Source organism: Ovis aries, chromosome 1 (genome assembly GCF_016772045.2).
Source record: "Ovis aries strain OAR_USU_Benz2616 breed Rambouillet chromosome 1, ARS-UI_Ramb_v3.0, whole genome shotgun sequence".
Lineage (NCBI taxonomy): Eukaryota > Metazoa > Chordata > Mammalia > Artiodactyla > Bovidae > Ovis > Ovis aries.
Window position 1 is genome coordinate 108,342,256 of NC_056054.1, and position 8,859 is coordinate 108,351,114.

The 8,859-nt window shown below is 49.2% G+C and overlaps 1 protein-coding gene and 1 long non-coding RNA gene across 4 annotated transcripts in view; one reads left to right on the forward strand and one right to left on the reverse strand.

Annotated features, from left to right (window-relative positions):
* Positions 1–455: 455 nt before the first annotated feature.
* Positions 456–8,757, reverse strand: LOC132658247 (uncharacterized). The gene is made up of 2 exons (XR_009597577.1): positions 8,576–8,757; positions 456–5,172 (listed from the first exon to the last, which is right to left on the reverse strand). It is a non-coding gene; the product is annotated as an uncharacterized LOC132658247 (long non-coding RNA).
* The window catches only part of KIRREL1 (kirre like nephrin family adhesion molecule 1), a 104,050-nt gene continuing 103,329 nt past the window's right edge, over positions 8,139–8,859 (forward strand). For all 3 annotated transcript variants that reach the window (XM_027976754.3, XM_027976757.3, XM_042256075.2), the window contains exon 1: positions 8,139–8,238. In XM_027976754.3, the coding sequence (XP_027832555.1) occupies positions 8,187–8,238 (52 nt within the window). In that variant the 5' untranslated portion in view covers positions 8,139–8,186. The remainder of the gene's footprint in view (positions 8,239–8,859) is intronic.

Sequence of the window (8,859 nt, forward strand, 5' to 3'; positions counted from 1 at the left end):
CCTAATTCTCAACTCTAGGAAACTTTACTTGACATCTCCAAGCTAACTTCAATAATTCATGCTTTGCACTCTTAAGGAAATGGGCATATTTCTATCTCTGCATCTCCCAACTCAGTTGTAGTTATCTGTTGGTCTTTCTCACTAGACTGTGGCTCCAACAAGGGGTGCATTTTACTCATCTTTGTGTCCTAAGTGTTTAGCCTAGTACCTGGGCATAGAGTAAGCTTTTAATACATGTTTGTGAGATGAAGAGATGGATGAATGGGTGAACAAACTAATTACTAAATAATTAATCTTAACCCAAACCCTTTGCAAGCCTCTACTGGGGTTATGAGGAGGGCTGGAGTGACTTTTTTTTTTTTTAGTGTTTTAAAATTTGTATTAGTTAAGATTAAATTGTTTAGTGCTATTAATTTTCCCTTTACGCACAGCTTTGGCTACATCCTGTAAGGTTGTTTGTTTTTTTTTTTTTTGGCTGTGTTTGGTCTTTGTTGCTTTGCTCAGGTTTTCTCTAGTTGCAGCAAGTGGGTCCTCATTGTGGTGAGCGGGCTTGTCAGTGTGGTGGTTTCTCTTGTTATGGAACACAGGTTCCAGGGCACTTGGGCTTCAGAGGTTGTGGCACACAGGCTCATCATTTTCAGCTCTTGGGTTCTAGAGCTCGGGCTCAGTAGTTGTAGTGTATGGACTTAGTTGCTCCAAGGCATGTGGAATCTTCCCTGACCAGGGATGTCCCCTACATTACCAGATGGCTTCTTACCCACTATGCTACCAGGAAAGTCCAACTTTGTTTTCTTTTTTAATTGAAGTATAGTTTATACACAATGTTGTGTCAATTTCTGCTATACAGCAAAGTGATTCAGTTATACATATTTTATATATATATATACACACACACTCTTTTTCATATTCTTTTCCATTCTGCTTTATTACAGGGTATTGAATACAGTTCCCTGTGCCACACAGTAGGATCTTGTTGTTTATCCATTCTATATGTAATAGTTTGAGTCAGCTAATCTCCAACTCCTAATCCTTCCTTCCTAGAGTGACATAGTTAAGGGTTGTGCTTAAAAGTAATAACTCCTCTTGTAATAAAGGTAGGGCTTTCCTGATAGCTCAGTTGGTAAAGACTCTGCCTGCAATGCTGGGTTCGATCCCTGGGTTGGGAAGATCCCCTGGAGAAGGGAACAGCTACCCATTCCAGTATTCTGGCCTGAAGAATTCCATGGACTGTATAGCCCTGGGGTTGCAAATAGTCAGACATGACTGAGTGACATTCACACACACATAATAAGGGCCAGGGCTTCCCTGTGACTCAGATGGTAAAGAATCCACCTACAATGCGGGAGACCTGGGTTAGATTCCTGCAGGCTACCGTCCATGGCGTCACAAAGAGTTGGATATGACTGAGTGACTAAGCACATAATGAGAGTTAAGTAAGCCTAACTGTATATTTCCACTCGTGTGAACCTTATTCAACTTCACTCTTAAACCTACTATATTGTTCAGTGACCTTAATATAACTTCTGACCATAATCTTAGCTGCCAGCTTGATCTCATTGTCTAGCTTGAATGTAAACATAAACCATAATTCTCACAGCCAGGCTTGATACTAAATAGATCTAATGATGAGAAGTTTTAGGTCTTTGAAGAAGCACCAAGGAATGCTAAAAATCTGGAGACTGTGAACTAGGGGACAGGATCCAAGGAACTAAAAGCAAGGGCCAAAGGTAGATGAGAGAGACACTTCCTTTCTCCTTCATAACTCCCTCTTCTGCTTAGTTGAGTCCCTAATTTTCAGATACCTACAGGAGACCAGAGCTACGGAGCTATGATCAGAGCTCTTTGGAGTTATGGGTTGACTTTGCTGATAAAAGCACTTGCAATGGGTCTGGAGTGCAGGGATGGGGAGCTGAAGTTAACAAGATATGCACGCAAGTGAATCCTGGCCTGAAAGGCAAGAGGCTTGGGTTCTGATCCGTCTTACCTTACTCTACTATAATTTGCTTTGTCATTTCACCATTTCAAGGGAGAAGGGGCCTCATGTGTTTTGAGGCTTCATATAGTTCTGGAGCTTGACATCTGAGTCATTAGTTGACATTTCTTTCCATTTTTTCCTAATTAAATCTATTCCCCACTCTCCCCTCCTCAAACCCACACCCCCACCTCTGTGCTCCTGCCCAGGGCCCCTGAGCCATGGCTCTCTCCTCTTTCTCTGAGCTGATCTCCTCAACTGGGCTGCTCATTTGAAGCAGGAATCTTCCAATCCCTGTGAGCTGAGGCAATGAAATCCTCATTAAACCTAATAAGAGATAACTGGTCCATTTAGCACAAATTGTCTCCCCATGTTGGAGCTGGGAATGTGATGCAGTGAGAAAGAGGGGGCTGAAATGGGTGGGAAGGAACGGATCACAGTTGCTCACAGGCAAGGCTGGTGCGTGGTAAACACACCCTGGGAGCCTGTCTTTGCCAAGGTCATTCTTTCTATGTCCCTGCCTGAGAGCAGCTTCAGCCTATCCAAATCTCTCCTTAAATATTTTGGACACTCCTCAGTAGGTGGTCCTTTCTGAAGGCTAGTCTTTAGCCCTTTGCTTCCATAGCAGCAGTGCCCCCTCCGATAACCTCTGACACCCATGCCTCATCCAAGGAGCCCGATTCCTTGGTGCACCCTCCCCCAAGGGACCGCTAAGGGTTGGTCAGAGCACTTCAGCTGCTGTTGCTCTTCCTCACACCCCCCGGCCCCCTCCCCCATCCCTCACAGTGCAGATCTGAATCTCTCCCCATCACCATTAAGCCTGTCCTCTATCTCTGCTCCAATTTTCAAACATCTCAAAGCCGGGTGACTGCAGCCATGAAATTAAAAGACGCTTGCTCCTTGGAAGAAAAGCTATGACCAATCTAGACAGTATTTTAAAAAGCAGAGACATTACTTTGCAGACAAAGGTCCATCTAGCCAAAGCTATGGTTTCTCCAGTAGTCATGGATGGATGTGAGAGTTGGACCATAAAGAAAGCTGAGCACCGAAAAATTGATGCTTTTGAACTCTCGTGTTGGAGAAGACTCTTGAGAGTCCCTTGGATTTCAAGGAGAAACAACCAGTCCATCCTAAAGGAAATAAGTTCTGAATATTCATTGGAAGGCCTGATGCTGAAGCTGAAGCTCTAATACTTTGGCCACCTTATGCAAAGAGCCAACTCATTGGAAAAGACCCCGATGCTGGGAAAGACTGAAGGCAGGAGCAGAAGGGGACAACAGAACATGAGATGATTGGATGGCATCATCGACTCGATAGACGTGAGTTTGAGCAAGCTCTGGGAGATGGTGATGGACAGGGAAGCCTGGCATGCTGCAGTCCATGGAGTTGCAGAGTTGGACACGACTGAGAGACTGAACTGAACAAGGCTGGGCGTCTTAAGGAAAAGGAGAACAAGAGAAAGACTGGTATAGCAGCAGGAAAGCCCAAGGCCTGACATCTGGAAGAACTTACACTATTACCTGGGTTCTAAGACACAGAACTGGAGCAGGAATGAAAGCGAGCCCCTTTGCTGGAGGTGCTTTGGCAGAAGGGGTGCTCCTCTCACTCTTCTGGGCTGCAGTCGCTATAGCAGTGGGAGAGACACGGTGACCTCCAGCAGCTCCTCACTCTCGGGGACTCAGGGTTTCCTTTATGGTCAGGATTATTTTCCAGGCTGAAAATCAGAATCTTGGCCTTTCCCTTTTGAGTTTCTGGTGAGCAGCAGGAACACAATCCTCCACCCACTCTGGGGGGAAAGAACACAATTTATAGAATTGTTCTGCTGTTCTTAGCCCTCATTGAGACAAAGAATTCATTTCCGTCTCTCAGGGTGGCTTCTGCTGCTGATGGTCATAATTTGCCTTCCTCTCACTCCCTGACCTCTTGATCTCTTTGCTTTTGCGCTCAAAAAATTATTAACATTTCACTTAACACCATATACAACCTCTGGCTGCTTCTCTCCTTTTTTTTCAGGGTGAAGGAGCATCCTTAGGGATTACTTCCTCTACCTCCACACCAGCACACTTCTCTGTGGGCAGGGCCCTGGGCATGGGGATCAAGACTAATCCAGCAGGAGAAAGACTGGAAAGGTCCCTGCTTTGGGGACCTCCCAAACTGAAATTAATCACAGCTAGCATGCTGCGATTCATGGGGTCGCAAAGAGTCGGACATGACTGAGCGACTGAACGGAACTGAACTGAGCACTTACTTCTCACTGGGTGCTCTGTACTGTTGTAAGAGCTATGTGGATATTGACCCATTTAATCCTCCTAACCACTCCATAAAGTAAGTACTATTATTATCTCTGCTTTCAGATGAAGAAATCAAGGATTAGAAAGGGGAGGTAAATAAGCTACCCAAGGTAGCTTAGCGGAAAGTAAGGGGCAGAACCTGGATTAGGATCACGTTGGGTGGTTTCTATGCTCATGTGTCTTGCTTTCAAATATTCTGCTGCATCTGCTGTGGAGAGGGGTTCCCAGCCTCTTCCTTGCCCCCAGGGAGCTCCAGACTGAGAGGACATGCTTAGGTCTTGCCCCAAAGGCCCCAAGTTTGATGAGGAGGCAGATATCCTGACCTGGGGAGGTTATGTCTAGTCTGATGGAAAAGACACAGGCTTTGCTTCCAGGACCATCCATCAGATACTGGCAGCCCCATGATGTCCCCAGCTTGACAAAAGTTATGTGATTAAATTCCAGTAGACTCAGTTAATCCAATTAGAATTGTGAACATTACCATGTGAGACCGTGAGAGAGATTCAGTTCAGTTCAGTTCAGTCGCTCAGTCGTGTCTGACTCTTTGCGATTCTATGAATTGCAGCACGCCAGGCCTCCCTGTCTATCACCAACTCCTGGAGTTCACTCAGACTCATGTCCATCAAGTCAGTGATGCCATCCAGTCATCTCATCCTCTGTCATCCCCCTTTCCTCCTGTCATCAATCCCTCCCACATCAGAGTCTTTTCCAATGCGTCAACTCTTCACATGAGGTGGCCAAAGTACTGGAGTTTCAGCTTTAGCATCATTCCTTCCAAAGAACACCCAGGGCTGATCTCCTTTAGAATAGACTGGTTGGATCTCCTCGCAGTCCAAAGGGCTCTCAAGAGTCTTCTCCAACACCACAGTTGAATGGAGGAAAGTTGTGAGAGCTTGACTGGGGTCCTCCCTACAAGGAGGGGAGGAAGAAGCAGGATTAGCAGGAAGCAGAACTGCTGGTGGAGGGAAGAGGGCACAGCACCCCATGGTGTGTGGTCTTGCTGAGGTCAACGCCTGGAAAGCAGGGGTTTGCTTCCTGGTTCTCAACCCTGGCTGCCCATCAGAATTACCTAGGGAGGTTAAATCCCGATGCTTGGGGATTCACTATAGAACAATTAATTTTGGGGAGTGAGGCCAAAGCACTGGTGTTTTTTAAAGGCCCCTCAGGAGATCTAATACACAGTTGGTGTTGAGGACCCCTGGCTGGAGATAGGGTCTTAAACTCTGGCATCTGGAATGTTGACTGGCTTTTGTAGAGGGGAGTCTGGAGAATTGTGTTTGCTGTGAACAGAGCTGGTAAGAATCGGAGATTAAAGGGAGCAGGCAGGGTGGGAAGTTAAGGGACCAGGAGAGGGGAGTAAGATCACTACTTTGGCTGTTAAGAATCTAGAGAAATTTGGCTTCTCTGTTGCTGGGGTTTCGAGGTGAGATATAAGGCCAAGGGAAAGGGAAAGCTCTGATAACCCAGTCCCTCGTCACATTGAGAATCACCATCAAACTTGAATAGCAGAAGGTAGACAGGAAGCACTCACTAAGCTAAGAATATTCTCTTCCTTGAGCCTGGATTTTTTTCTTCAAAATTTTTCCTAAATCGTATCACCACGGGCCTCCTTTCCATGCAGAATAAAAAGGAGAAAAGGCCATCTCACCGATATTCCAAGAACATCCTTTCCTCAGGGCCCTTCTATTAACTTGCTGTTTCTACCTACCTGCTACAGTCTCCCCTTAGACCTTACCTGTGTCTCTCAATTTCTTCAGGTATCTGCTTAAATGTTATTTTAGCAGAGCAACTTTCCCTCACTCTGGAAAGAGTAGCAATTTCTCCTTTCCTTCCACTCCCTAGTCATTGTATCCTGTATCATAGCATTTACTACAACCTTGTGTTCTCTATTATTTTTCTACTGCCTCTTCCTGCTCTCCAGTATAGAATACTCTGAAGGAGGGACTTTGTTAAGAAAAAAAAAATTTTTTTTTGTTTGTTTTTTCATTGTTATGGCTCCAGGGCCTAAAATTATGACTGGAACATAAGCAAACATTGAAGAATGCAAGATGGAAGAATATCTGCAAAATGCAAGATTAATGAGTAAATTAAAAGCCCTTATGTGTCTGCATGGTGGTGTGTGGCTGTTTGTATGTATTTGTGATTATATTTATTCCTATTTCTCTGGGTTAGGTATACTCTTTATTTTTAAACTGTGTGTTTGGCCGTACACATGTGTTTTAGAACATATGAAGGACCCTCTGGTCTGGGCATAGAATGCTTCTGAATGTGAGTTGGTGTTTCTGTGTCCTCCTATGTGGATGTGCCTGGACCATTCAGCCTAGTGTCAGTTATCTGTGGAAGAAAGAGGCATCATAACTGCCTCAAACCAGCAGAGGGCACCAAAGAGCCATGAACCTTGACTCCGGGGGCTGAAATCGGGAATCTTGGCGGGTAATGAGGGACCCAGGAGACTTAAAATCTGGGAGGAAAGAAGTGGAGACCTTTCTAGACCAATTTTGTTAAGTTGTGCAATTCATGTGCGATTTCTGTTATGTATCCTCAACTCATTGCCTAGGACCCAGAGGTTCAGGCACCCCCAGTCCTGTGAGCAGAAGCATCTAGGTAGGGGTTGGGAGAGAGGCTGGTTGTTAAGAAAGAGTAGACCCCCATTGAATGCCTTCATCAGTCTCACCAGGAATTCCTTCTCCCCAGCACCCAGAACCCTCAACCCCAAAGGATCTCAAACTCTGTGCTTGGTGATCCTCCTGTGGCTGCCCTCCTCTTCGCTATTTGAAGCCCTCCAGTTGAGTACTTCTCTTTCCGGAGGGGAAGAGAAGATGAACAAAGGAAGGAGTTATTTACTCCTGTCCTCCACCAGCTGAGGACTCCAACACAGCCTGGCCCCACTGTGTGCTGGGTGAGGCCCCCTGGCGGGGGCCTCAGGCCAGTACAGGAAACAGCTGGAATTCTCCAGCTTTGCCTTTAGTAGGTGGGAAGTGGAGTGATTCCTTCCCCACCTCCAGCATTCATTAGTCAGTTGAGAATTCCCAATTTGAGAATCCAGAGGTTAGATTCTGGGTGTGGAATTAACAAGAGAGAGAGGGGGGAAAAAAGAAAAGAAAAAAGGATTTTAAGCTTTTTGATTCCATGAACCACCGCCTGCCCACCCCCTCCTCTCCCAAACACGCTTACACACACCCAAACACAGACAAACACTCACACACCCTTCCCCACCACAGTCATCCCCTGGGCTAAAGCTGGTCCTCAGCCCATGCCCCGCCTCCCCAATCCACTGCCTAGTTCGGTAGCCTGGGACCAGCGCTGTGTATATAGATGGGAGGGAGGTGCGGGTGGGCCGGGGTCCCGCCGTCTCTGCCCCAGCGCCTGCGACTCTCACGCTGTTACCCGCTTTGCCCTCCACCGCTTTCTCTCTTGGCGCTCTGTCCATCTCAGTTGCAGCGAGGGGTGTGAGTGTGAGTGCGCGCGCACTGGGGGGGCAAGGGGAGGGCTGTGGAGGGAGGCGCCGTCGGAGGGAGAATAGACGTCAGGAGGAGGGACGGAGGGAGAGAGGGAAGGAAGACAAGGGGGGAGAAAGGGAGAGCAGAGAGCGAAAGAGACCCGGAGAGATAAAGCTCGAGGCGAGAAATAATAAAAGGGCGAGGGGGAAGAAAGGGGGGCGAGGGAGAGAGAGAGAGAGAGAGAGAGAGAGAGAGAGAGAGAGACGGGACCGCGAGGAAGGAGAGATAAAAGAGAAGCGGAGGGAAGGGAAGTGAGTTTGTGCGCGCGAGTGAGTGTGCGTGTGAGTGTGCAGGGGCGGGCGCGGGCGGGCGCGGGCGGGCGGGGGGCGGGCTCCCGGGCTCCCCTCCTCCCCAGCCCGCTCCTCTCGCTCCCTCGCCAACTCCGGGCCCCAGCCGCGGGCGGGCGCACGGCGGAAGGACAGCATGCTGAGCCTCCTCGTCTGGATCCTCACTCTCTCCGACACTTTCTCCCAAGGTAAGCTCCCCAGCCCCCTGCTCCGCCCGCTCCTGCCCTTGCTCCCCCTCGCGCTTCCCCCCCGGGGGCCGGAGTGTGCGCCCCGACCCGGGGAACGCCGAGGGGCTCGGCCGCCGGCGGCGGGTCCCCGGGGGTCGGGACGCCACGAGGTGGGGGCTGGGTCCCCGCGCGGAGTAACGGGGGCTGGCGAGGAGGAGTTTTCCGTTGATTTGCCCAAGTTGTTTCCTCTGGCTGCGCGGGAGAACGGAGAATTGGGGCCGCAAGGGCCGGGGGTCGGGGTGAAAAAGGGATCCGACCGCTCAAAGTCTCTTCCGGAGCCTCTGGCAGCTCTACTCACCTCCACCCTCCGAGACCCGGAGTCCGGACGCCTGGGTCCCGGCGGGGGGAAGGCTGGGAAGAGGGTGGGATCTCAGATTCGGGGGGCCGAGGTGCGCGGAAAGCGGGGGACCCAGGCTCCCGAAGATGTAGCTGAGGGAATCCCGGCCCTCCTTCAGCCCAGCCCCTGGCGTGGCTGAGTCTGAGCCGCGGCTCCAGACTGCCTGGGGCTGCCCCCTCCAGAGGAAGGGAGGGGTGCCTCGGGGCCTCTGGTGGGGATTTGAACCCTTGCCCGCGGAGGCTCCC